The sequence below is a fragment of the Acinonyx jubatus genome, chromosome D2 (genome assembly GCF_027475565.1).
Source record: "Acinonyx jubatus isolate Ajub_Pintada_27869175 chromosome D2, VMU_Ajub_asm_v1.0, whole genome shotgun sequence".
Lineage (NCBI taxonomy): Eukaryota > Metazoa > Chordata > Mammalia > Carnivora > Felidae > Acinonyx > Acinonyx jubatus.
Genome location: NC_069393.1, coordinates 10,750,947 through 10,778,439, shown reverse-complemented (window position 1 = coordinate 10,778,439; position 27,493 = coordinate 10,750,947). Strand labels below are relative to the sequence as shown.

Here is a 27,493-nt window from a genome sequence, read left to right as displayed (position 1 = left end):
GAGAGAGAGAGAGAGAGAGAATTGGCCAGGAAATGATGAGTAACAAGGAGGGGAAGTCCTCGTGAACACGAAATGCTGCTGGAGCTGCGTGATGTGTCCTAACCCGCTAGCTTTGTCCTCTCCTTGAGCGATAAAGGCGAATCCCCAGGGCACAACATCTGAACCCTTTGCGGGACAGCTGTCACCGGATACCGCAGTCAGGGGCTCTCGGGAGCCTCGATCGCAGCCACCGCCCGCGAGCGGAGCGAGGCCGGGTCTTCGTCGGACGTTCCCAGCCACCGGCCGAGGCTCCGGGTCGCAGCAGGACGGCCAGCCGGCCCCCGGGGTCCTCACCTGAAACCCCGCCCGCCGGCCGCTCGCGGAAACGCCTCCGCGCGGGGAATGCCCGTCTGTGCACCCGAGCCTGACCGCTCCCTGCGCCCCGCGCGGCGCCTCCCCCCGTCTCCCCCTGCCCCGGGCGCTCCCCGGCCGGGCTTCCCCCTGCGCCCCGGCCCCGGGACGGTCTCGGAGAGCCGCGGCGGGGCGCGCGCAGGTGCTGGGAGACTTCCGGCGCGCGGGGAGCGCGGTCGGGGCGGGCCGGGCGGGGAGCTCCTTCGCGGGCTGGCGGGGCCCGGGGAGGGGCCAGGCGGCGGTCACTCCTCCCGGGCCCCGGGGCGGCGGCGCTGGCGTTCGAGGAGGCTCTGGCGGGCCGGCGGGGCGCTCCGCAGCCATGAAGGGGCCCTGGGCCGTCCGTTGGCTGGTGAGTCCGCGGCCCTGGGGCGCACGGCGGGGGCGGCGCGTTGCGGGGTGGGGGTGGGGGCTCTCCGGGATCTGAGAGCCGCCCCCTCCCCGGGGATGGGGGACAAGGTGGGGCGGGGGGTGGGGGGTGTTCGGGATCGGTGCTGCGCGTCCGCCTCCGGGACGGGGGGCTGTGCGCGCGGGGCCCGGCGACTGACCCCGCGCGCTCCGCGGCCGCTCCGGGATTTGGGGCAGAAAGCGGCCTCCGGGCGGTGGGGGACCTCGGGCTGGGGTTTCCCGAGCCGTTTCTGGCTCGGGAAAGTGATTTTGGGGCTGAATGCGCCTCTGGAGGCTTGTGACTTTCTTATCAGGGGACAGAAAAAGAAACTGGTTTTATTTCCCTTCCGGGAATCCCTCTCCTTAAGACTGTAAGTCACCGTCTCAGGTTTGTGTTCTCTTTCGTCTCGTTTCTTTTTGTCCTTCCTTTTCTTCTCGAAACCTGGCGGCGCTGGCGCCCCTGCCGCTTCTGTCTCTTCCCCTGCCCGGGGCGGGAGGTGGGACCTGATCCCAGCGCGCCCGCACCCGGGCGCTCGACCTTGGCCTCGAATCCCGGGCAGCAGGGAGAGTCCCCAAGCTCAGAAGTGCCAGCCTGGTGGCCCGTCGAAGGGACTTGGATCATTTGAGCTCCAGGGGAGTCCACGGATTCTCGTTCTGTCGGGACCCACCCAAGCTCCCAGCGCCGTGATGGGGCCGCTTATAAATGCCACCCCAGTCCAAGCTCACCGCGGGTGCGCGCCGCGGAAGATGCCTTCAGCTCCATTTCACAGATGGCGACATGGAGGCCAGAAAGCTCACGTAAATGCACCCGAGATCGCACAGCGCCTGTAAGGGGCAGAGCTGGGCCTTGATTTAGACCTAGGTCCAAAGCCCAGGTAACTTGTTGCTGAGACCTGGTTTCCAGACCACACCAAAAGTTGAAAAGGAAGGGGCAGGGATGTCTGGAACCATCTTATGATATGGGGGGGGGGGGGGGGGGGAGGGGAGGGGGGGGGCGGGAGGGAGAAACCAACAACAACAACTCACTGGGCCTTTCGGAAGTAATGCGCAATATTTGGCTTCCTATAGGAGCTCTCTTAGAGAAGATGTAAGATTCAAAATTGATTTGTACAAATCAGACTACACTCTCTTCTTCCTATCCTTAACCACTGCTTTATCGCAGGGCCGGTTGCTTTTGCAAAATCTCTCCCAGTTCTTGGGACAGCAGCACTAGTGAGTGTAGCAAAGTTATCCAAACCCAGAAGGGCTTCGTTTTTTCACTTGTATACTATTGCATCTTTTCCAGAAGTTTTTGCTTTTCTGAAAGAATGCACACACAAATGATGTGTGTGTATACCTATTATGATGATATCTGTAATGTTACATATTTGTTTATTATAGTTACATATAATATATGGCCTAGCAGATTAAGAAGTTTCAGGTTTATTCAATAAACTTTGTAAGTGCAGACCAATAAAGAAAAAAATCTGGCACAACCCCATCACATAGGCAATCACCATCTATATTTTGTGGTGTGCGTTCCGTTTCGCCCCTCCAACGTGGCTCGTAAATTTAATTACACAGAATCCCGCCTCGTGCCCACTGCTCGCCCAAGAGCACACCTGTATTCTTCAAGATGTTTCCACGCTGTCTGTCGTGTCACCTCCTGTGTTTCCAGCAAATGCTGGCTTTTGTGCCTTTGCAGGTAGCAGTGCTGACTTACTAGTAACAAGAATGAGAAAATGGCAGGAGGAGTGGAACCCAGAAGCAGATGTTTAACCTTGGCAATGGGCTTGCCTCATGTATTCTGCCCCTCGGTTTTTTCCAGTCTTCTAGTCTCTGTTGCTGCCCGTGGTCCAGGGATGCGCCCACCTCTTACCTCCGCACATCTGTCTCTCCCTTCTTGGAGCCTTCTCTCCTCCAGCTTCTCGCCGCTGCTTCTGTGGCACCTACAAGAAATAAGTTTGAAATCCCCAAACAATTCACGAGTGTCTAAAGGAGACCGGAAAAGAGTCAGACCTCATGTAGAAATGTGTCTGAGAAAGAGCTGTGGGGACGTCTTGCTTGGTTCCTTCCTTTCTTCTTTTCTTTTCTATTCTATTCTTTTTTTTTTCTTTTTTCTTTTTTCTTTTTTTTTAGCACGTGGCTCTGGTAGGTTTTATCTTGTACTGTTGAGGTCTGTGGTCAGGCAAGTACTAGGTACACAGTTTTTTCTACATTTCTTAGAGCAGTTGTCTTAAAATGATGGCCAAGAGAAAGGAGAGGGCATTTGAAAAGAAACCAGTGTATTTGTAAGCGATCATATGGAAGATTTTTGGTGGAAGAATTAAGAACGATTGCTTAATTTATAATTTAGTCATTTTCCTTTAAACCAACCTAAGAAACATGAAATGAGTTGTGTGTGTGTTTTTTTTTAATTTTTAAATTTTAGTATTTTTTTATTTTAGAGAGAGACAGTATGTGAGCAGGGGAGAGGGGTAAAGGGAGAGACAGAGAGAGAGACAGAGACAGAGACAGAGAGAGAGGGAATCCCAAGCAGTCTCCACACTGCCAGCACAGAGCCCCAGGAGGGACTCCATCCCACAACCCTAGGATCATGACCTCAGCCAAAATTAAGAGTCAGCTGCTCAACCTACTGAGCCACCTAGGCGCCCCCTTTTGGTATTTTTAGTTGAATTTAGTTTAGTTCATTATTTTATTATTTTTAACTTTTTAATGTTTATTTACTTTGAGAGAGAGAGAGAAAGAGCGTGACCAGGGGAGGGGTAGAGAGCGAGAAATCCCAAGCAGGCTCCCCACTGCCAGCGTAGAGCCCACTGCAGGGCTCGATCTCACCAACTGTGAGATCATGACCTGAGCCAAAATCAAGAGTCAGACGCTTAATGCACTGAACCGCCCAGGCATCCCTATTTTATTTTTTTGACACAATGTGTTTTTTAATGGGTTTTACTTCTCTCACAACGGACTCAAACATTTTTAGAATGAAACGAAATTACGAAATGTAATTTAAAACAATACCCACCGGGATGTAAAAACACAGACTTCTAAACGATGGCAAGATTGGGAGGCAGAAATGAAATTGCTACACGGAGCCCATCAGGGCCCCAGTCTTAGCTCCATTTAGATCAACAAGTGTCCCCTCCTCCCTCTCTGACACACAGTTACCACCCCTAGTGGCAAATCAGAGTTTAAAACTTTAGAAAACGAAATTTTAGTTCTTGCCCTAAGTTTAGAGGGGGAAAGGTAAAAAAGAGTAAGAAGCAAAGAGGACCCAGGATTTGGATGTAAGTCTCTTTGGGACACTAGACAAGTAATTTATTTCTAAATAGCTCTTAGAATAGAACTGTCAGGATTTTGAAAAAAATCTTTCGGAAGGCTAGCGAAGCCAGATGACTCCAGTTATTACAACTAGCAGTTAGAGAAAATAAACAACACTGAAGGGATGTCTAAAAACCTGAATAAGGAAATCCCCCAGTTGAAAACCCCTAGTGAATGAAGTGCCTTTTGGCAAATCATCTTGGTCCCAAAAGTCCCTCGTGAGCACATGTTTTGTAATAGGTACTAAAGACCGTTGCCTTAGGATGAAAAATCATAAAAGGGCATATTTAAAAAGTGGACCCATAAGATGAAAAGCAAGGCGAAACCAAATTTAGGACAGTGAATCTCTTTCTTCCTTTTAAGTCAGTAGAGAGAGAGAAATTGACTGTATGATGTGAAACAAAAAGTAATTCTTGAGAAAATAAAGCCACATATTTTTTTTTAATTTTTTTTTTAAGGTTTATTTATTTTTGGGACAGAGAGAGACAGAGTATGAACAGGGGAGGGGCAGAGAGAGAGGGAGACACAGAATCTGAAACAGGCTCCAGGCTCTGAGCTGTCAGCACAGAGCCCGACGCGGGGCTCGAACTCACGGACCGTGAGATCATGACCTGGGCCGAAGTCGGACGCTTAACCGACCGAGCCACCCAGGTGCCCCATTTTTTCACCACCAAATACAAGCAGTTTTTATTTTATTTATGGCCTCTTGGTTTCATCTACACTTGCACATAATTACATGTTTCCTCAGTGGTGTTTATAGTCTGCTTTCTGTCCCTTCTTGGGTACACAGTTTTTATCTTTTAATTTGTATTCGATGTGTTTACAGAGAGGGCATTTATTCAGTGCACTTGGATTTCTATAATGCTCATCACTTACTATTTTATTTATTACCTTGTAATAATCTCTTATTATAAAGAAAACATTTCTAATTGTACTGGGATCGATCTCTATATGTCTTATCACCAAAAAAATTATTTGCAAATCACTGTCAGGACCTTAGTGTATATAGTACTGTATTCCTTTTGCTGTCTGTGCATATCTTTTTCCAAATGTGGGGGAATGGCATTTAACTACCTCAAAAGTCCTTTTCATTTCCGGAAGGCCCTTGCTTTGAAAAAGAAAAACAAAGTGCCTTTAGCTTCCTAACACCAACTAAGTGTCTTCAGCTCAGTCCTGAACAAGAACAAAACTCAATGCACTTGCGCCCTTTTCTTTCCTTTGAAGTGAGGTGGAAACCGTAAAGCTCTAATTAGGAAGAAACTGATCGTGGTAGCATCGGTAACCCCACCTTCCCCCGAAGGAATGAGCTCCTTCTTGCCTTTGATCTGTTCCCTTCTTGTTCTGGAATGAACTTCTGTGCAAACTACGATCTTTGCACCACCGCAGCCGTCTGTGGGCGTTTAGAAACAGCCGTCTATGTTGGACAACTGGCCCGAGTTCCACCAGGTGTGAGGATGATAGGGAATTTAGCATGGACTTGGGCATTTGGAGCAAGACCAGCCTTAAAAATGAGCAAATCTGACTACAGGTCAATGGGCAGACACGCTGAGCCCAGCAAGGCAAGTGCGCCTCCTGTGGGTTTTGTTAAACTGTGAGCTGGGATAAACTTGCAACATTGGAATAAACTTGGCCATGGAGTCATTAATGACAGGCTGTCCCCTGGTCAAGTCGTGCAAGATTCCAGATGTATTCACCTCTGTGCTCTGGGAGGCTGTAAAAATACAAGGTGTGGGAAACATGGATGCTTTTGATTTCTGAGGGCAGAGATCTTGGAAGAGAGAGACAGAGACAGACAGACAGAGAGAGAGAATATGTACTCAGAGCGTGTGGATTATGCTCTTGCCCCGTGCTGATGATTGAGCTTTGGTTTTTTGCCATCCTCACAAGGAATCCGTGATCAAAGTAGACTGTTTTTTCATATGGACGTCTTAGTAGATTTAGGCCACTGTCCCAGACTGGTTTTTTGTTGTTTTTCTTTTTTTGTCCACATGGGATTGACACACACAGTATATATATATATGTATATATATATATATATATACATATATATATATATATATATATATATGTCAGTATGTATTTTTTTTTGACACAGAGAGAGGGTGCATGGGAGGGGCAGAGAGAGAGAGAGAGGAAGAAGGAATCTTAAGAAGGTTCCACACTCAGCATGGAGCCTGTTTCAGGGTTCGGTCCCACGACGCTGGGATCATAACCTGAGCCGAAATCAAGAGTGGGAGGCTTAACTGATTGAGCCACCCAGACGTCCCTGTAGGAACGTATTTTTAAATATTAGTTGCTACCTAAATGGTGGAGGATTTGGGTTTCTCTTGAAAAGTGGGAGACCTAGGCCCACATGCCCTACTCCCCTCCCCATTGCCTGTTACGTACTCTTGTGCTCCCTCTGTGGCCCCCTGGGCATTTAAGGACTCCAGGCTCTTGTTTGGAATTTTGTAGCCCTCCCATTATGTGTTTCCTCCATCAAAGGTGACTTCCCTTCCTTCGGGCCTATTTTGGAAGGGTGATTGTTTCTCTGGGAGAAGTCAACTTCTGGTTTGCAAGGGCAGAACACAGCCTGTTGGTCTGTAAAGCTCTCAACTTGTCACTTGTAAACGTCATGGCTGGCTCCCCTCAGATCTTCCTCTAGGAGGACAGCCGTGGTGAACATCCACGGGACTGAGAACTTGCTGAAGGTGGCCATAGGGAGGGCCTCGTCCTCAGAGACTCTGATTCTTTAGGTCCGTGGCGGGACCTGCACGTTATTATTATTTTTTTTTTATTTTTTTTTTAACGTTTATTTATTTTTGAGACAGAGAGAGACAGAGCATGAACGGGGGAGGGGCAGAGAGAGAGGGAGACACAGAATCAGAAGCAGGCTCCAGGCTCTGAGCCATCAGCCCAGAGCCCGACGCGGGGCTCGAACTCACGGACCATGAGATCGTGACCTGAGCCGAAGTCGGACGCCCAACCGACTGAGCCACCCAGGCGCCCCTATTATTATTTTTTTAATGCATCACTACATGATTCTGATCTCCATCACAGTTTTGAAAACTGTTTTTCTAACTCTAGTCACAATCTAATCCCAGGTAGAATTTTCTAGATTCCCTCACTGTATGTTGTTCATTGCTTGATCACTCAGAGATCTTGCCAGTCCCTTACTGCCCGCCCCACGTACACTGTCTCTCTCTCTCTCTCTCTCTCTCTCTCACACACACACACACACACACACACATAAATAAACATTAAAAAATTTTTGTTTAATGTTAAAATCCCGTAGATAAGGAACGACTCCCGGAGATCCACTTTTTAAAGTCTGTCTTGCAGCTGAACAGGTGTTTGTGGCCCCTCTCTGCTCTGACATTCCAGGGGTCCATGAGGTTGCTGTGTCTACGGTTATGGTGGCCATAGAATCCCGCTGTGGCTTGCTAGTCAAAGTGCTAATGACTTGTGTGGCTCGGGAGACGTGATCTTTACTTATTTTAACAGCTAGTTGTTAGTGATGATTTCGCTGAGGACCTCAGGCTCTTCCCTACTTTGGCAGGTCTGAGTGCCACCTGCCCAGAAAGCCACCCGTTGGCTCTTCCCCACATTTCCATCCACTCACTGCGCAAACATCTTATTTGGTGGCCTTCCCAGACCACGCTTTCTCAAACAGCACCGCCCCGCCCCTCAAAGTCTCCACACCCCCTAAGCTTTCTTTATTGCTTTACATAGCACCTACCCCTCCCTGGCATAGTGTGTATTTCTCTGTGTGTATTCACATCATATCCTTGCATGGGATGCTGAACTGTATGTGCCAACGTGACTGGACCACAGAGCTCAGATATCTGCTCAAATGTTATTCTGGGTGTTTTGATGACAGTGTATTTTTGGTGTTGTGTTTGTTTTCTGTTGTTGCCACTGTTTAACAAGATTAGCATTTAAAGTGGTAGACTTTGGGGTGCCCGGGTGGCTCACTCAGTTAAGCATCTGACTCAGCTCAGGTCATGAGGTCATGATCTCACGGTTTGTGGGTTTGAGCCCCGCGTGGGGCTCTGTGCTGACAGCTCAGAGCCTGGAGCCTGCTTCGGATTCTGCGTCTCCCTCTCTCTCTGCTCCCCCCGCCCCCGCTCATGCTCTGTCTCTCTTTCTCTCTCTCTCAAAATAAATGAACACTAACAGAATTAAAAAAAAAAAAACAAAGTGGTAAACTTTGAGTAAAGGAGATTTTCCTCCCCCATGTGGGTGGGCCTCATCCAATCAGTTGAAGGCCTTAACAGCACAGAGACTGCAGACCTTGTGGAAGAAGAAATTCTGCCTCCAGACTTGAACTGGAGTCAGCTCTTCCTGACTTCCCATCAGATTTTGGACTTGCCAAGCCTCTCTCTCTCTCTCTCTCTCTCTCTCTCTCTCTCCCTCCCCCACACACAAACACACACACATCCTCTCTCTCTCGGAGTCCTATTTCTCTGGAGAACCCTGACTAACACAGCTCACTTACATATAATCTGTATGAGAATAGAGTCTTTACGTGTTCAGTGCTCTGTTCCAGGCACCTGTCTGGCACATAGTAGGTACCCAACAAAGTATTTGCTCAGTTAATTAATGGATTAATGGGTTAGAGAATATTCCCAGCAGAATACACAACTGAGGTTCTCTGACTTTCTCATCTTTAGGATGATGGAGACATAAAACTATTTTTCTTTTTCATTGTTTCCCATTTGGTTATCATCTGACTTAGTTTCTTCACATGTCAGACCTTTAATTTAACCCATTTTCGGGCCTTTTCAGCTTTTCTGCAAACTTTTTTTTTTTTTTTTTTTTTTTTGAGCATTCAGATCATTTAGTTCTTTGTGGGTTTCCTGCCTTGTCACAGTCCAAATGCCTCAGTTCCTGCCCGGACAGTTTGGGTTAAATCTTTGCATACTGCAAACTTGAGTTAATGCAACCATCAAAAAGGAAATACAAGCTGTATGGAGCACGGGGCACTGCCTACATCACATTTTGTACCAGTCACTGCCTGCCCTTCAGATCAGCTTTCTTTTTCTTATTTAACGTGAGTCTCCGAGGCTCACTTGAGCTCAACTCTGTGAAGCAGATGCGATCAGACATGAAATGAGGTTGGGCCTGATGTCTGTGCTTGTGGCCAGTGATAGTCGTGTCTTTCCATGCTCTACCCCGGGTTTTACATGTCTCAATGTCTCGATGGATTGGGGACAGTGGATTTTGATTTCCAATGAAAAATTTCAAAACCGGGGCGTCTGGGCAGCTCAGTCGGTTGAGCGTCTGACTCTTGGTTTGGGCCCAGGTCATGATCTCACAGTTTCATGAGTTCGAGCCCCACGTTGGGCTCTGTGCTGGCAGCACGGAGCCTGCTTGGGATTCTCTCTCTCCCTCTCTCTGTCTCTCTCTGCCCCTCTGCTGCTCGTGCGCTGTCTCTTTCTCTCAAAATAGATAAATAAACTTAAAAAAGAAAAAAAATCTGTGAAACAAAAACAACGTGAGTTAGAAAGTACGTTGGTTTTAGAAAGCTCTAGAAAGCCGACTAGACGCATGGTTCTCCAGAAATCGCACTCGTATCACAACCCGTGAGTGTAAGATGTGAGCACTTATCGCCTAAACCAAGAATGACTCGTGGACCCGCTCGTAACACTGTCTCAGCAATACTGGATGGAATTAGAATACCAAGGAGGATGGGCCCCCCTGGGCCTAGGAGACCCCCACGCACACAGGATTGGGTATCAGCTCTCAGCACTTTTCACTTGTCAATTTGGGCTGGCTCAGTCCCCGTCAGTCTCTTCTGAGTTTAAATATGTACCATTTTCTTCAGTTTCTGGTGGGAAACCTGAGTTGAAAGAGGAGAGCGAGTGTTACTCACTGTGACCTCCGTCTTCACAGCCGTGGAGGTGCCTGACGACGGGAAAGAATTTGGGGTGCTTACATCCAGTCTTGCGTTATCTGTTGCAAACAGCACTCCCTGGTAACTTCTGGCAGTGGGGAGATTTTTACGCTGGCTCGAGACTTTGTACGTGCTGGCGACGCCTGGAATGTTAGATGGCTACTATGTTTAATCCCTGACCGTCATATAGAACAGCCAGACGGTTTTGGAATAAGGATCCTAAAAATTTGGAAAATTTTCATTGGAAAGCCCTTCCCATCTCAGCAGTCAACACTTTGCTATGCTTACCGTCACGTTATTTTTCCCAGGACGCCCAATTCAGTTACTATGCATTAGCTTTTGATTCTCTGATCTAGAAGAGGGACTGATATTAACCGGATGACAGGATAACCCACAGATAAAGTAAGAAGTGGGGAACAGTCACCCGGAAAAGAGAGTTGGATGCTAATAAAGATCTTTTGTTCAAAGTTGCACATTTTGGCTTAGAAAAAGCTCATAGATTCAGAAGTCTTTTGGGGCGCCTGGGTGGCGCAGTCGGTTAAGTGTCTGACTTCAGCTCAGGTCACGATCTCGCGGTCCGTGAGTTTGAGCCCCGCGTCGGGCCCTGAGCTGATGGCTCAGAGCCTGGAGCCTGTTTCCGATTCTGTGTCTCCCTCTCTCTCTGCCACTCCCCCGTTCATGCTCTGTCTCTCTCTGTCCCAAAAATAAATAAACGTTGAAAAAAAAAAAAAAAAAAAAGAAGTCTTTTAAAAAATCAAGAGGCATCCCGGGGTGCCTGGGTGGCTGAGTCGGTTAAGCGTCAACTCTTGATTTCAGCTCAGGTCACAATCTCAGAGTTCGTTGAGTTCAAGCCCTGCATCAGGTTCAGCGCTGACAGTGTGGAGACTGCTTGGGATTCTCTCTCCCTCTCTCTTTGCCCTCCCCTGCTCACTCTCTGTCTCTCACAGAATGAATAAACTTAAAAAAAATTAAAAAGTAAGAGGCATGCCAATATAAAGTGTAAAACATCGTCAAATTATTAATGCACCACAAACAACCTGCCTGCAAATCTGTTTTTGGACACTTAATACTCATTGTCTATTACAATCAATGTTACTTTGTATTCTTGTAACCTGGCGTGTAGTAGGTGCTCAAGGAACGTCTGTGGGATTGAAGAGGCAGTGAAGCCAGCGTATTAGGCATTATTCCTCTGATCTGGATACCAGTTCTTTACGCAGAAGTGTTCACATAGAAAGCATATGTACAGGCTATAGCCTGTAGTAAGTGCCCCTGTCTCTTGGGTGCAGGGAAAGAACGCCACTGTGAAAGGCATTTGGAGACTCAGACAAGTCCTACCTTTTGCTGGCGAGAGACCCCGGTCAAGTGAGATATTTTCTTGATATTTTGGTGTCATTCGCCCTCTTGGAAGAAGACCGAATTTTAGAAATGCATTTTTAAGCACATCCATCCCAGGAGGAAAAGAGGGCCACCTCATCTCCTGTAAGGTCCCGTGGTATCCTGTGACCTGAAGGGGACACAGGCTTTGGTGACATACGGGGAGGGGCTAGAAGGGATGACATAGGAACTTGTGTGCAGGGGCTTATACGTGAAGAACAGTTAGTTCTCTTGACTCAGAAGATGCCGGTATTATTACTATGGCATAAAGTAGAAAAAAATAATATGTGCCGTGAAAACGGTGAAAAATGACCTTAAAAAAAGTCTTCGGAATTAAGAGTTTAAATTTTTTGGATGCTTAGCAATAGAATTCACATATTCCACCTAAAAGAAGGAATTATTTATATTTATGGTTAGAGACACCAAAAATACTTAGGCAGTCAGAGAAAGGAACCAACCAGAGATTATGTCCAAATGCTTCCGTACATTTTGGGGGGCTCGTTTTTCCAAGGAATTCTGGTGTGTAACTGACTAAGATAAATTTGACACCAATATCACTTAAACCGATGGACTTTTATCTCCAGAAGAAGGGAACTGAAAATAGATTAAAGACTGGTTCTCCACTAAAAGTTCATTTTTTTTTTTTTTTTCTGAACAAAGGTGAAGAAAATCCCATCGGATTCATTGTATGGTTGGACAACCAGACAAGACTTCATCAAAACTGTTTGTTCTGTGGTTAGGTATAAAAAGCGAAGAAATAGAACTTGTTATAAACTAAATGCCAGGTTTGGGGGAAGCTATCACTTCTTATCCTCCTAATAAGTCTCCAAGACACAAAGTGCTGTCGTCACCTACGAGTCAGGAAATTGAGGGTCAGGGTGGTTTTATAAATTGCCTGAAGCCACACTGTTGGTAGAAAAGCCGGGATTCACACCGCAATCAGTCATTTTGAAATTTACTGGTTTCCGTACGTCACGACGTCCCTCACTAGAGCTGTGTGACAATAACAATAATGGTAATTAAGAAAACAGTAATAATACAATTTACTGGGCACCTCTTTCTTATGTGCCAGAAATCGCGTGAAGAGTTTTAAGGGCGTATTCCGTTTAATTATCACAACAAACTCATGAAAAGGACATTATTTCCACTCTATAGATAACGCAATGGAGACTGGGAGCATTTGAGGGACTTTACCCACAGTGATGGGGTCGGTAACTGGGGGGCCAGGGTTCACTTGAGCCCAGAATCCTGGCTCCTATCATCCCCGATGCCATTAATAGAGTAGTTTGGATTGTCACACAACCAGCGTGCTCCTTTTCTGGAGGCGAGTCAGCAGAAGGAGGCAGCCCCACGTGGATTTTGCCTGTACGACACCAAATGTAACCATTCGGGGCAGGTCACCCCTGTTTACCACGTTGCCTGGTTGACAAGTCAGTGTTTGCTCATGCTTTCCTTTTTCAGATACTTACCTCTGTTGCCGGATCACTGTTCAGAGGCGACAGTGCTCAGGTCACCGATGTCAACTCCAAGGTGTTGAAATTGAGTAAGAACGCTACCGAAGGGGAGCCTGGATGCAAGGAAGGTCTGCATCGTGGGAGCCAGTTCTGCTGTCTGCCATGCCCTCCTGGTATGTGACCCAAAACATCCAGCCATTAGCTGGAAAGTCAGGGTGAGGCGTAGCACGGAGTAATAATGGAGAAAAAATGTTTGCAGTGCTTGGTTCTCCTTTATCAGCATTGCTGGAAAGAGAAACAACTGGGAAATTACTTTCCGGACGCTAACGTAGTTCAACTGTATCCTGCTTGTTGGGTGCGGGTACAAATAAATACCATTTATAAATGACAGGTGCCGCTGGAGGGAGAACATTTCTTCAGCTCTGTTTTTCAGGAGCAAAAGAAGACTCATGTGTGGATGTTAAAGGTTATCACAGGGGCGCCTGGGTGGCTCAGTCAGTTTGACTTCGGCTCAGGTCATGATCTCATAGTTTGAGTTCGAGCCCTGCATCTGCCCTCTGTGCTGACGGCGTGAAGCCTGCTTGGGATTCTCTCTTTCCCTCTCCCTCTCTGCCCCTCCCCTCCTTGCTCTCTATCTCTCTCTCAAAATAAATAAAAACACACTTAAAAAAAACTCATCACAATGGGCCCGATTAAAATATATCATAGTATATCATAGTAATTGTGGGGCTCCGAAAGCAAGGGACCCTCCACCCTTCAGAGATGTGTCTAGCAATTCCCTTCGGTTGGAAGGTCTCTGGAGCCTGCAAAATACATTTGCATTTTTGCAGCTGCGACTCGGTGAGCGAGAAAAGCAGTGGACAAAGGCCAACAATTTTAGAACACCAGGGTTTTGAAACACAAACCAACTTCAGATCGGAAATCCTTCGAACACGAGCAAATTCGAAGCTTAGGAAAAACGCAGTTGTGGGGCAAGCCTGGTTTTCAACATGGAGTAGAGTTGAGGGCTAGTTCCTGCCGGCATGAACCCCTCTCAGCTGCACGGTGAAGGGAGGCGGGAGGGTAGGGGGAGGAGCACCTGGACTGCCATAGATTAACACAGCCAATAAGCACCGAGTGTGGTAGGTTTCGTAGTGGGTCTGCAGGCTTCCAGAACTCCAGCAGCTGAACAGGCTTAGGTCCTGTGTCTAAAGATCCTACCAGCCTCCCTTGGGCTCCTGTCCAGTTTTTAATAACCTTCATGGAAAATCTCCCTTAGAATCCCACCCACTTAGACTTAATCCTCTTTACATTTATTTCATCTTCTCCAAATGGGAATAAAGAATGGCTTCCTAGCTTTTTTATACCTTGTTAAACATCACCCATGGGGCCTCTGGGTTGAGATCCTTATGTCTTTAAAGCGTAAGTTGCAAATTCAAACATGGATAAGAGGCTCTGCGTATCAGACTGTCAAGAATTTTTGTGTTTGCTTTTTTTGTTTGATTTGCTTTGTTTTATTTTCTCTGAAGAAGTGCTTTCAGCCCCGCTGAGCTTGCTTGTGAGATAAGAACTCTCAGAAACCACGACTGGAATGTAAATTATTACTAACTTTTTAAGAAAGAAATTTGGACACACGGAACAAAAACTTGAAAACGTTCATGCCTACTGTTACAGTAATAAATTTATGGGGAAAAGGTCTTTAAAAATCATCAGACATAGGGGCGCCTGGGTGGCTCAGTCAGTTGAGCGTCGACTTCAGCTCAGGTCATGATCCCGCGGTTGGTGAGTTCAAGCCCCGCATTGGGCTCTGTGTTGATAGCTCAGACCCTGGAGCCTGCTTCAGATTCTGTGTGTGTGTCTCTCTCTCTGCCCCTCCCCTGCTTGTGCTCTCTCTCTCTCTCTCTCAAAAAAAATAAACATCAAAAAAAATTAAAAAGTAGTCAAATGTAAAGGAAAATATTGTATGCATGGTATTTCATTGTAGTACCCTGTGATGTGGGATCGGTGAAGTAAATCTGGGAGTATTCAAAAGTTAGAATGTCTCAAGCAAATATATCATGTTTTCTCATATATTTCTGACATGAGCCTCAAGGTGTAAATTCCCTGAGGGGATTTCTCACTGATCTGTCGGTTGGATTCCCCGACTGTCTCTGCTGCATCCCTAAGAATCCTGGGCGGTGACGAATGCACACTGATCCGCTGCCCTTCCTTCTCCCTCCTGTTGAATTGTAGGCTTATCGCTATTCACATTGCTTCCAACTCTTTTTATGCTCATGGGTGCTGTGATATTCATGTGTAATTTAATCAACCATTATATAAACCCATGCTATATGAATACGGAGAAAAGGCAGATTTTATTCCTATGAAAACTCATTTCCATGTTTGCAGGATTTCAGTAAAGGTGAGTCGCTGAAAGAATTGTTGATGAACGAGAGGAGATCAAAGTCAATGGAAAAATCACAAAGTCCTTGAAAGCTTTTCGTACAAATTACTGGTATCTTGAAGGTTTTATTTCCATCAAAAAGAGGAAGAAAAGAAAAAAGGGAGGGAGGGAGGAAAGGGAAGAAAAACAAGAAAGGAGGCATTTTGGATGTCACTTACATGAGGAAGAATCTGGAATTATAACAACTTTTTCTGTGCCATCAGACTGGGAAGTCATTATATAGTTATGTTTCATAATTTGAAATATTTACAGTATTTTTTTCAATGATTCTCTACGTGAACTGACTTTTGATTGACTGATCAAAAAGCCATCCCTTCACCATATCCGATAAGAAGGATTCTGTGGTACACTGAATACATCACACACACACACACACACACACACACCGCATGCACATATACTCGAATGTACGTGTGCGTGCATATGCGTTAAGAACACACCAAAATGATAGTGAATCTCTCGGAGTGGTTGACATATAGGTGCTTTTTAGACTTCCCTAACTTTTCCAAAGTCTCTACGGTGAGCAGGTGTACTATCACTTTCAGAAACGCATGTATTTTAAAATCTGATTTGCAAGAAAACAACCGCTCACTTTTGATACTTTGATAAATTTAGGTTGTATACATCGGAGGAGAGAAAACTCTGGGTTTCTTGTATGCCTGTCATGCCCTAGACCTTGGGCTGGGCATATTGTGCAAGGTAATCCGCTAGGGAGGCCGATTCGTTTAGAAACCAGTATAACACTACCACTGGCAAGCGAGGAAAATTGAACTTTGGCTCAGTTTTCTTAAGCATCCCTGTGATGTTATACAGCACTGTATTTGAATTTGAAGTTGGTTCTGGGTTTTCACAATTGGTTTATTTTTTTCTATCGGCACACTATTGTCTTAGTTTATGATAATATCACCCATGTTTAAATTGCATAATTTGTGTATGTAGTATTTTGTTTTATCAGAAAGAATGCTATCGTGTTACTAAGAAAGTTACGTATCCAGGAAAAATAGCTTAAATTATTGTTGCTGTGCACATGTGTGTGGCAGACAGACTCTGTTTATTCTTTTAATTAGTTATACCATGAATAATTGGGGTCATGAGTCCTGCTTCCTCTTAGATTTTCCTTCTCTAGCTCTTGCCCAACATAGCACTTACCCCCATGTTTTCCCCAGAGCACTTACCATCACCTGACATCATATACTTACTTGTGCATTTTCTGCTTCTTCCCTGGAAACACGGAGCGCCTGAAGATCTAGGCTTTGTCTTGTTTCCTGCAGCATCTCTGGCTCCTAGAAAAGTGCCTGGCACACAATAGGCATTGAATAAACACTTGTTAAATAAGTGAATTTTCAGGAGAAAGCATGGTTGTATAAAGCTTACTAACACCAATACAGTGACTCACTTTATTTGTAAAGGAAATGTGAATGTTATTCATGATTGTGTGTACTGAGATAAAAAAAAAAACTGATGATAAATGTTATAAATACGTTCATGCCTTCCCATCCAAACGTACTCTATCCCTTAATGGCAAAGGAACAGAAAGAAATTGAATGAATACCAACCTCTGACCTCCTTGCAAAAAAGGTTGCTAGAGGCATTTCTTCAAGTGCATTTGGTCATCTTAAGCTTTTAAAAAATATATACTCCTGGGGTGCCTGGGAGGCTCAGTCAGTTGAGCGTCTGACTCATGGTTCGTGAGTTCGAGCCCCATGTCAGGCTCTGTGCTGACAGCTCGGAGCCTGGAGCCTGCTTCGGATTCTGTGTCTCCCTCTCTCTGCCCCTCCGCAGCTCATACTCTGTCTCTCTCTCTCTCAAAAATAAATAAACAATAAAAAAATTAAAATATATAATCCTATTGTTAATCATCCTAGGTCTGTAGGCATATTCCTTCAGTTACTCTTTTAGGTTTAGTCTTGGGAGCCGTCCTGTCTGTTGACGTGATTTTCACAATAACCTTCTCCCCCGTTGTATTTGTACTTTGTTAGCCTAACAACCCTGACCCCCATTTTGTTGTCATACCTGCATGTCTCCCATGCTGTTGCGTGACCACCTTGTGTTCAAACACTCGTTCCATCTCTCTCTTGGGCAGGCACACGAAAAGCTGCCGACTGTGAAGAAGATGGGGGTAGACCGTCCTGTATACCCTGTGAAGAAGGGAAGGACTACACAGACGGGAGCCATTTTTCTCCCAGATGCAGAAGATGTAGAATTTGTGATGGAGAGCATGGTAGGCGTCTTTAAAAGCAATCAAAAAGACCAATCATGGGGCTCCACGTAGAACCATGCATAATCCAATTTGAGATTGGGGCCTACTCTCGTACTATGTGCGCACACAGAAAAGGGCAGCATGGAGCTGGTCGGGGTGAAGCGGGACCAGGTACCAGGCTAATCACCTGTCTACACATTTGTGGGTCAAATCCAGGCAATTCTCCCAGAATAACTAAATACGAACCTGGTGAACAGGGTTCATCAGCCCCGATCAAAATTGCATACATTTTTTCGCCACCTTGATTTATGCTCTTGTCGTGGCCCTCAAGAGCTCAGAAGCCTTCTGATACAAGGACAGAGGAATCCAGAGGTGCGTGGGATGCTCCCCCTTCTTTGAGGATCGATTTTGTCCTGATAATTCCAACGGGGGACCTGAATTTTTACGACTGTCCCAATCTATTGTGAGAACCTAGATTCAAATGTAACAAATACTCCCAGTTTCATTTGATATCAAGAAATCTCTGGACATAAAGCTTTCCTTGGCCCCACGCAGGCTCTAAAGCAATGTTTCTCAACTGTGGCTGTACATTAGGGTCACCCAGGGAGCTATGAAAAATGTCAACTGTTAGGTCCCACCTCAGAGCAATTAAATAAGGATCTCTGAGTGAGGGCTTTGGCCTTGGTCTTACTGACTGGGTCTGGAGCAGGGCCTGATATTCTGCATTTCTCACAGGCTTCCAAGTGATACTGATTGCTGCTGGTCTACAACCCAGGCCCTGAGCAGCTAGGCTCCAGAAGAACAGGGGAACTGTTTAAGCAAAAGTGAGGTGGCATTAGTTGCGGGATCGTCTGCCCACTTAAAACTCTGCTAAAATGATTTCGACTATTTCCACCTGGGGTTACCTGTTTGCCATGTAAATACTCTCTGTGTTACGGAAGATGTGCCGATTTAAGCGGTAGATCTCAAAACTTCTTGTGGCCCCTGCTCACCATTTGCAGGGTCCACTTATAACCAGCTGCTCTAATTAATAGTCTGAAAATTGGATTTCTAGGCTTAGAAGTGGAAAAAACCTGTACCCGGACCCAGAATACCAAGTGCAGATGTAAATCAAACTTTTTTTGTAACGTCTCTCTGTGTGACCACTGTAACCCGTGCATGATGTAAGTTTTCATCTTTCTTTGATCAAAATGCTAGAGATCTACCTTGATAGACCATGTCTTCCTAGGGGGGGAAACGACACTGGCTAGGAGTCAAGAATTTAGGTTCTAGTCTTGCTTCGCCTCTTCGTTCATTCAAACATCCAGTCTCCGAACGTTGATTGAACATCTCCTATGTGCTGGATAGTACGCGAGCTGCGTAAGCTAACAAATGTTCTGAGCAAGCCGTGTTCCTGGCATCAAACGTCTCAGGAGAGAGGCAGAGGCAGAGAGAGTCAAGAAAAATAATGGTTATGGGGCCAACACCGTGTGTCGAACAGCAGAAGAGACTTGCGCCCAGGGTGTTATGAGTTCTACAGGAGAACCTTTCCCCTCGGCTTTGGGAGGTGGGGGGCGGGGTGTGAAGATATGACACGTGGCCAGAGTCTTGAAAGAGGAAAGAGAACATTCCCAGGAGTACACAGATGGATAGGACATCTCGAGCAGGGAACAACATCTGCCGAGAGGTGGACACTCCAGAGAGCAGAGTAGCTGGCCGGGGTGTGGTGAGAAGGAGCCAGGGCCAGATGACAAAAGGTGTTGTCTTTCATGCTACAGATCTTAGTTTTGACCCAACGGTAGAAAACCTGATGGCGCATCTCACTTTTCTTCTGATTAATTGGGGGATTTTGAGCAGAGTCAGCTAGCCTCCCTGACCCCCAGTTCCCTCACTCAGAGGACGCAGATAATACTTCTGTCAGCCTCACTGCTGTGACGTCAGGGTGGCTAATATGTGTTGTATATTAGCTTTTGCTTTGTAAGTTATTGTTTTGCGCAAATAGAAACGTTTAGCATTATGTTCATGTGCCTGGCCTTAAACTTGTATTTCACCTTGGGAACGTTGGCTTGACAAGTAGGGACATGATGCCTTATGTCTCTTACTTACTAGAAAATTCTAAATTATGGGCAGTCAACCTAGCCCTTACTTCTAGTCCCACATGTCTGAGAGTGCCTCATGGCGACAGGATAGGTAGGGACTAATGTAAGAAAATAAGAAGAATAATAGTGTGGGTTCACTTATGTGTGAGTTTCTTTCAAGAAGTCTAGTGCAGCATTGTAAATGTATATTCTCTTCCTTATGATTTTTAAATGTCATTTTCTTTTCTCTAGCTCACTTTATTGTAAGAATTCAGTATAGGGGTTGCCTGGGTGGCTCAGTCATTAAGTATCTGACTTCGACTCAGGTTATGATCTCACGGTTCGTGAGTTTGAGTCCCACATCAGGTAAGCTCCAGCCCCTCTTTGGGTGAGCCCCGCTTCTCTCTCTCTCTCCCTCTCTCTCTCTTTGTGTCTCTGCCCCTCCTGGGATTGTCTCTCTCTGCCCCTCGCTCATTTGCACTCTTTCTCTCTCTCTCTCTCAAAAAAGAAAAAATACAGTATAGAATGCATACAGTATACAAAATATGTATTTTTAAGTTTATTTATTTGAGAGAAAGAGATAAGAGTATGAGAAGGCAGAGAGAGAGAGGGAGAGAGAATCCCAAGCAGGCTCTGCACTGTTATGACAGAGCCCCATGACAGAGCCTCTATCTCACAACTATGAGATCATGACCTGAGCAGAAACCAAGAGTCGGATGCTTAACGGACTGAGCCACCCTGGGGCCCCAGTATACAAAATATGTTAATCCACTGTTTATGTTATCAGTAAGGCTGTTGGTTAACAGTAGGCTATTTAGTAGTTAAGTTTTAGGGGAGTCACAAGCTGTATGTGGATTTTCAGCTGTGCATTGGGGGGGCTGGCAGTCAGTGCCCCTAGCCCCATATCCTCGAGGGTCAGCTGTAATAATAGTTCTAAATACCTCATAATCTCCATTCCATTTTCTTCTCACCATAACTGTTGGATGCAGATGTTATCTCTTTGTTATTGATGGGGAAACAGGCTCATGGTGGATAAGCAACTTATCCTAGCTCGCTTACTTAGGGAATCGGCTGAACCGATCTCATTCAGGCAATCTGACAATCTGACTGTCAGGGTTCGGCTGTCTGAAGAAAACCCCAAGGATTTTCCTCCTGAGTGTCCTCATCACCACTGGATGCCCTGACATCTCTACTGGCCAGCTGGGTGGGATTTCTAAGCAGTATCCTGGGTAGTGCTTGTCCTCGGGTCTTTTTATAATTCAGCGGGACTGTTTTGAAATAGTTTTTTGGCAGTTTATGATTTCAAGTTGTTTCCTACCAGTTTTAAGATCTTTGTCCATTTCATCCTTTTTCCTAATTGTCAATGTTTTATTACCTTTCTGTAATTCTTGGCAGCGTAAAGATTTTTTTTTTAAGTAATCCCTTCGCTCACTGTGGGGCTCAAACCTGCGACCCCGAGATCAAGGACTTACGAACTGTGAGATCATGACCGGGGTCGAAGTCGGTTGTTTAACCGACTAAGCCACCCAGGTGCCTCTCAACTCTTTGTCTTTTAAAACATCGTCACTCTGTAGGATATTTCTCACCCAAACATATAAATCATGTTATGAATTTGTGCCAGCGTTAGATGCTAATCTAGCAACATTTGAGGGAATATGTTTGTCAGAGATGCAAAGATAAATAAAATGGCCCTGCGTGCATAGTGTGTCGTTGCAGACGATCAAGGAGCCAGTCCACCAGGCATTTTGAATTTCCTCTGTATTCTTTGCTTTTTAGGTGTGAACATGGAATCCTTGAGAATTGCACACCAACCAGCAACACCAAATGTAAACAAGGTGACTATTTCTTTTTATGACTGTATTCTCCTTTCTCTCGTCCCCCCTGGAGAATCTGACGAAAAGCCAATCCCTTCTGATTCTTTGGGAGTACTCTGTTTAATCTCACAGATGACCTGGTTTCACGTGCAGTGCTCCATGTTTCTCCCTACAGGATCCAGCTCCAAACTTCTGTGGCTTTGTGCCCTGCTCCCGATTCTACCGTCCGCACTAGTATGTTGCTGTAAGTTCTTACTGTGTTCAAACTGCAGGATGAAATAACTTGGGAGGTAGTAATTCACAAGAATTCCCATCTGTCTCCTACCCATAAGAAAACTGCCAGGTAGGCGGCCTTGTTGTGTTGTTAAATTCCTGCCACCAGATGCACCCCCCTGAGACCTGATAAGAATGAGGGGTACGGCCATCCCTCAGCTACTGTTTTTAAACAATTATTCTGGAGTCCCGAATGGATATTCCCATCCTCCCTGTGAACAAGGATGGTTTCATCCAGGCCCCAGCTGAGTTGGCCAAGGACGAGAAGTCATCCTTTACTGCTCACTGAGATGGTCCCATGCATTAAGAGCATAAGAAGTGGGGCGCCCGGGTGGCTCAGTCAGTTAAACGTCCAACTTCGGCTCAGGTCACGATCTCGCGGTCCGTGAGTTCGAGCCCCGCGTCGGGCTCTGGGCTGACAGCTCAGAGCCTGGAGCCTGTTTCGGATTCTGTGTCTCCCTCTCTCTCTGCCCCTCCCCTGCACGCACTCTGTCTCTCTCTGTCTCTCAATAATAAATAAACATTGAAAAAAAAAAAAAAAAAGAACAAGAAGGTTCTTCCTGGGCAAGCCTGCAGGGAACACTTAATAAATTCATCCTCTCTGTGCCTCCTCTCCTTTTTCAAACTCCATGGGTTTTTCTTTTAATGTTTTATTTCTCCCCCTTAATTTAAAATACTTTGGCAGTGTAGTTTATGCCAGGGCTACCGAGAAAGTCAACACATAAGCCCCAATTGGGTGTGTTCGTAATTACTGCAGGAAAATCGCTCATAAAGGCACAGAACGGTGTCAGGTTTTGAGAACTCTAAAGCATCCGGTTTTTCCTTCCCCATTGGAACAAATCACTGTCTCCGGTTCAGGTGAAGATGAAAAGGGTGCTTTGCCTTCGGAGACCAAATAGACACCAACTGTGCTTGGAGATGTACCCACTCCTTTCTTGCATCTCCTACTGACTTGAAGGCACACGCACACTGAGTGTGTCTACTTAGCTATTTGTGTGAGTATGTACTTGAACTGCCAGGCATGAAATGTCACCCCGTGGCAAGCTGATGCCAACTTTCCACATCCTCTGGCTTCTGTGTTCTGCAATTGACACGCACCCAACTCCAAGCTGGTGAAAGGGGGCATCGGGGCCCCATGATAAGTGAGAAGCCAGCCTCAGGCTAAGCCAGGGTGTGATGAATGGATGACTCATGTGAAATGTGGCATACCTCTAGAACATTCGACCGAGGGGGCTGGGATTTCCAGAAATGGGACAATGCTGCCTCTTGGGTATTGGTCACGTTAAGTTTCAGGGAATTGCTCCCTCCTTCTCACGCTTCTCTTCGTGGGAGAGTGTGTTCACACAGGCTTCCTGCAAGCCTGAGAACCGAGTCTGATAGAAATCTCTTTATCTTTCAGGTGTGTTGAAAAAGTACAGGAATACAAAGAATGGCCGCCAGGAATCTACAGTCTCAATTACTGTAGGTGTTGAAACGTGCATCGGCTTCCTTAAGAAAACAGAGAAAGTAGTCATTCAGCTTTTTATTTGTTCTTTTTTTTTAAACAAACACCTATGGTGTGTGCGTGTGCGTGGGCTAGAGGGGCATCAAAAATGAACTAAGGGGCACCTGGGTGGCTCAATCGGTTGAGCATCCGGCTCTGGATTTCAGCTCGGGTCATGATCTCATGGTTGGTGGGATCGAGCCCTGCGTCAGGTGCCGCACTGAGTGTGGAGCCTGCTTGGGATTTTCTCTCTCTCTCTCTCTCTCCCAAAATAATAAAGTTTAAAAAAGAACTGAACTAAGATATGGTGCCCAGTTTATAAGAAGCCCCGACACAAATAACGTAAGTATGAGAGTGTGCTCAGTGTGAGTTGGAGAGAGAACGTGGCCAAGCTTCTGTGTTCTGTGTTGGTGTTATCCCTGCAGACGCACTGCGGACAGACGTTCTTTACGAGAGCAGGGACTCATTATCTGAGCCCCGGGCACACAGAAAACTCTGAAAGCCTGTCGCAAAGGCACAACTCAGCTCACTCCAGCCACTTGTTACCTTCTCTCTCACCATATCTTTTATCAACATGGATCAAAGCATTTCAGATAGCAAAAGATACAGTGGGGAGAGAAAACAGGTCACTTGATGAATGATGATTTCCATTTGGGGTCAGGGCTCGGTGAGAGTTGGGGTTTATTAAGTAGTTTCAACTTAAACCATTTTCTCAGGTCAAAAAGAAGAATAGTAACTGTAAAGAAAATTGTAGAATAATTATGTTTGTCATGTTTATTCTCACGAGTCTATATGAAAAAATCATCTCAGCACATTCCATGAATCCTTAGATTCCTTGCCTGCCTAAAAAATAAGCTAATATTCCTTAGTTTCGGGCAGCATAAAACTTTGGATGGTGGGAGAACCCTTCTCAATCATGTAGTCTAGCTAATTTTATACATCAAGCTACTGATTGTACCTCCTTTGTATTAAGGAAGAATTAGTTACATGTAGAATATTATATACAAATATATTTTTATTTATCTTGCTCCTTCCCTCCCTTTTTCTTGTCCCCTCAGGAGAGTATGCCGATGAATTTCGCAGGTAAGGCTTCTGTCTTTTCATTTCATGGAGATGGCTTCCTTAGGCGTTTACAGGCTAATTTCAGTGACATATCGCGAGGTCTTACTCCTCGTTAAACACAGTCCTTCCTGCTCACCGTCAAGTGTTTATCCGACAGTGTGTTTGAATGTATAACTAATACTCATGGTGAAAACTGAATTGGGTAGCAAGAAGACAGTATATTCTGAGGCTTAAGAGAATTTTCCTCCATAAACTGGTTTTTATAGAACGCCTGCTTAAGTTGACCTAGTGGCCAAATCAGCTGAATTGCAGACTCTGTTATTAGTGGTGTATTCCTGGTTCTGTAATAATATTCATGATTCTGTTCAGTCCTGCTCCTTGGCCTATGAGTCAGAGAGAAGATCATAGAGTCTTGCCTGCCATTGAACTTTGTGGGTCATTGATCATCCAATCCATAGGGAACGTCAGAGGTGATCTCTCCCAACGCTCTTAGTTTATAGCTGAGGAAAGAACATGTACTGAGATGTTACGTGACTTGCCCGGGTCATCGAGCGCACTACTGGGGTCACGGGGGGAGGGGGGGTTGGGTTTTGCTTCCTGCCCACCCCCTCCGACCAGGTCTCTCGATCTCTAGGACGTAACGAGTATCTTTAATACTATTGGAGGAGAAGTAAACATGGTTTTCTACGAGCATTTCATTTAGAGAAACCAATGTTTAGAGACTGTCCTCTATTTTGCAGACATCGACTTGAGTAAATACATCAGTAGCATTGCCGAACAAATGAAAATAACTCAAGTCAGAGAATTTGTCCGCAAGAACGGTATCAACGAAGCCAAAATAGATGAGATCAAGAACGACAACCTCCAAGACACAGCTGAACAGAAAGTCCAACTGCTCCGGAATTGGTACCAGCTCCACGGGAGGAAGGGCGCATATTACGCTCTGGTGAAAGGTCTCAGGAAAGCCAATCTCTGCGCTCTTGCCGAGAAAATTGAAGATATGGTCCAGAAGGACAGTGCGAGCTAACTTGAGAATGGAAACTGCAAACACGAAAATAAAAGACAAAGCCTGGCTGAATGTGAAAAACAACTCAGTTCTGAGTATCTACTAATCCATAGAGAGCAAAATGAGCTTCGGAATGAGTTCTTAATCGCTGTTGACCATCCACACCGTTCGCGTGTTTACAGGGCGTGTTTACTTTTTCATTCGTTAGGTTCTAGAGCTAATATATTTACGGGTTTGGAGGGTCTCATGATTCTGACGTGAAGGACATTGGGAAGACAGAGCCGGTTCAAAGTAAATATAGTAGCATGACTTGTGTTCAAGTGTGTGTGCAGAGGAGAAAAGATTGGGAACACACTCTCGGGTCTAAATTCGAGTCAGAGGGTGTGGGTGTGAATAGCATCCGTGCATGTGAATGCAAATGTCTATCCCTAGGTTGATTCCCCTCCATAAATCAATAGAAGCTATGAGTTTGTTGCGATGTCACAATCACTGAAAAGATCACTTCGCCTGTACCTTTTCCTCCGTACTGACTCTAGAGATCCTATTGTTTTTGTAAACTTTCCACTCCGAGAAGAATATTCGAGGAAAGTTTGCATGTGCTCTGAATGTTTCTATCTCAAATATCTTTGTACAGGTCACTGGCATTTCCTTGTGAGGTATTTCCATGTTGAATTCACACAGAAAATGCAGACTGGATTATAACGCTTGGATATTTCCTATTCGTCCGTACGCCATTTTTCTGGATCGGGATAACTTACTCACTTCTCAGGTGTCGAAATGTTTTCATCAAGGAAGGACTACTGGAGCTTTGTTGCCTGTCCATTCTCTGCCTGATTGGCCTTGTTGGCCAACACGCTCTCCAACCCAGAAGTGCGGCCTAAGAGACACTTAATGATCCGCTAAAAGCCGCTTAATGATCTATCTGCCCATAGAAACTTCTGGCCTGCTTTGGAGAGACTAACTGCTGTTACAGAAGGTGGCGTTGTGGTCTTTCAAGGACCCACGTCTACCACCGAAGATGATAATGTAGATTCCTATCTTGTCCTGTTCCTCGAAAAATGCTCAGTAAGGCTGCACGTGTCCTCTCTGGCGACAAGCCTACAGACGCAGCTCAGACACGGCAAAAGGGTGAAATCATCCTCAGGTTTTAGGAAGGCTCTTGTTACTCCCTGCAGCTTCCGAGACAAAGAAGCCCCCCTCCCCGCTGCTCCTTCCTTTTACCTGTAAACACTTCTGAAAGTTTGTGTTAAATATGAATTTTAATAAACGCTATTTATATGTAGGTAGATGTAAATCGAAGATAGTGATAAACTGAAGCAGATAGTTACAACCACCTAAAGAGCTTCCATTGGCAAAAGATCTTTTTTTCTTATGTTTGGAAACATAAAATATTTCATTAAAATCCTGTTTTTGGAAGTTCTGGTTGTCTCTTTTTTGGTTAAGGGCTTGCTTTCTGTTTGGGTTTTCCTGTGCTCTGACTACTGCTAAAGGTAGCCTGTGTATGAATCTCTAATTCTCTCTTGGATCTCTCAGAAAGTACTTCCTTTTTTTAAAGTCCTCCTAGTAGTTAACCACCCAGAGGACCTGTCCCAAATAGTACATAATTGTTATTACAAGAGGATTGGATGTGAGGCTCTGAAATGTGGATAAGAAAGTAAATATTTCAGGGATGCCTGGGTGGCTCAGTCAGTTAAGCGTCCGACTTCAGCTCAGGTCATGATCTCACGGTTTGTGAGTTGGAGCCCCACGTCAAGCTCTGCGCTGACAGCCCAGAGCCTGGAGCCTGCTTCGGGTTCTGGGTCTCCCTCTCTCTCTCTGCCCCGCCCCCCCAAATAAATAAACATTAAAAAAAAGAAAAATGTTCTACCCTGCATACTTTCCATTCTGGCTACTTTGTGGCCACTGGATTATCTCTCTTTTTTAATTTAATTTTGATAATATATCTTACTTAATCCCATTTTTCCCAAAATATTCTTATTTCAAGCTGTAATCTATATAAAAAGTTCTGATGAGATAGTTTACATTCCACATTCATTTTTCATACTAAAACCTTCCAAACCTGGTTTGCATCTTATTTATTATTATTATTTTTTATAATTCTCTCTCTTTTTTTAATGTTTATTTATTTCTGAGACAGCAAGAGACAGAGCATGAACAGGGGAGGGTCAGAGAGAGGGAGACACAGAATCCGAAGCGGGCTCCAGGCTCCAAGCTGTCAGCACAGAGCCCGACGCGGGACTTGAACTCACAGAGTGTGAGATCATGACCTGAACCGAAGTCGGATGCTTAACCGACTGAGCCACCCAGGTGCCCCTATTTATAATTTTTTTTAATGTTTATTTATTTTTCAGAGCCCAACATGGGGCTTGAACTCACGAACCGTGAGATCGTGACCTGAGCTA

The 27,493-nt window shown here is 45.5% G+C and overlaps 1 protein-coding gene across 2 annotated transcripts; it reads left to right on the top strand.

The window, feature by feature from the left end:
- On the top strand, positions 1 to 26,505 carry FAS (Fas cell surface death receptor). 2 transcript variants are annotated; one of them, XM_027049845.2, is made up of 9 exons: positions 3 to 739; positions 12,782 to 12,947; positions 17,280 to 17,417; positions 18,451 to 18,559; positions 21,230 to 21,288; positions 21,443 to 21,511; positions 22,940 to 23,001; positions 24,082 to 24,106; positions 24,826 to 26,505. In XM_027049845.2, the coding sequence occupies exons 1-9, from the start codon at positions 710 to 712 to the stop codon at positions 25,110 to 25,112; spliced, it is 945 nt and encodes a 314-aa protein (XP_026905646.2). In that variant the 5' UTR covers positions 3 to 709; the 3' UTR covers positions 25,113 to 26,505. The 2 variants fall into 2 exon arrangements, with proteins under 2 accessions (XP_026905647.1, XP_026905646.2); XM_027049846.2 differs by lacking the exon at positions 21,443 to 21,511 and having other exon boundaries at positions 1 to 739.
- Positions 26,506 to 27,493: the final 988 nt, after the last annotated feature.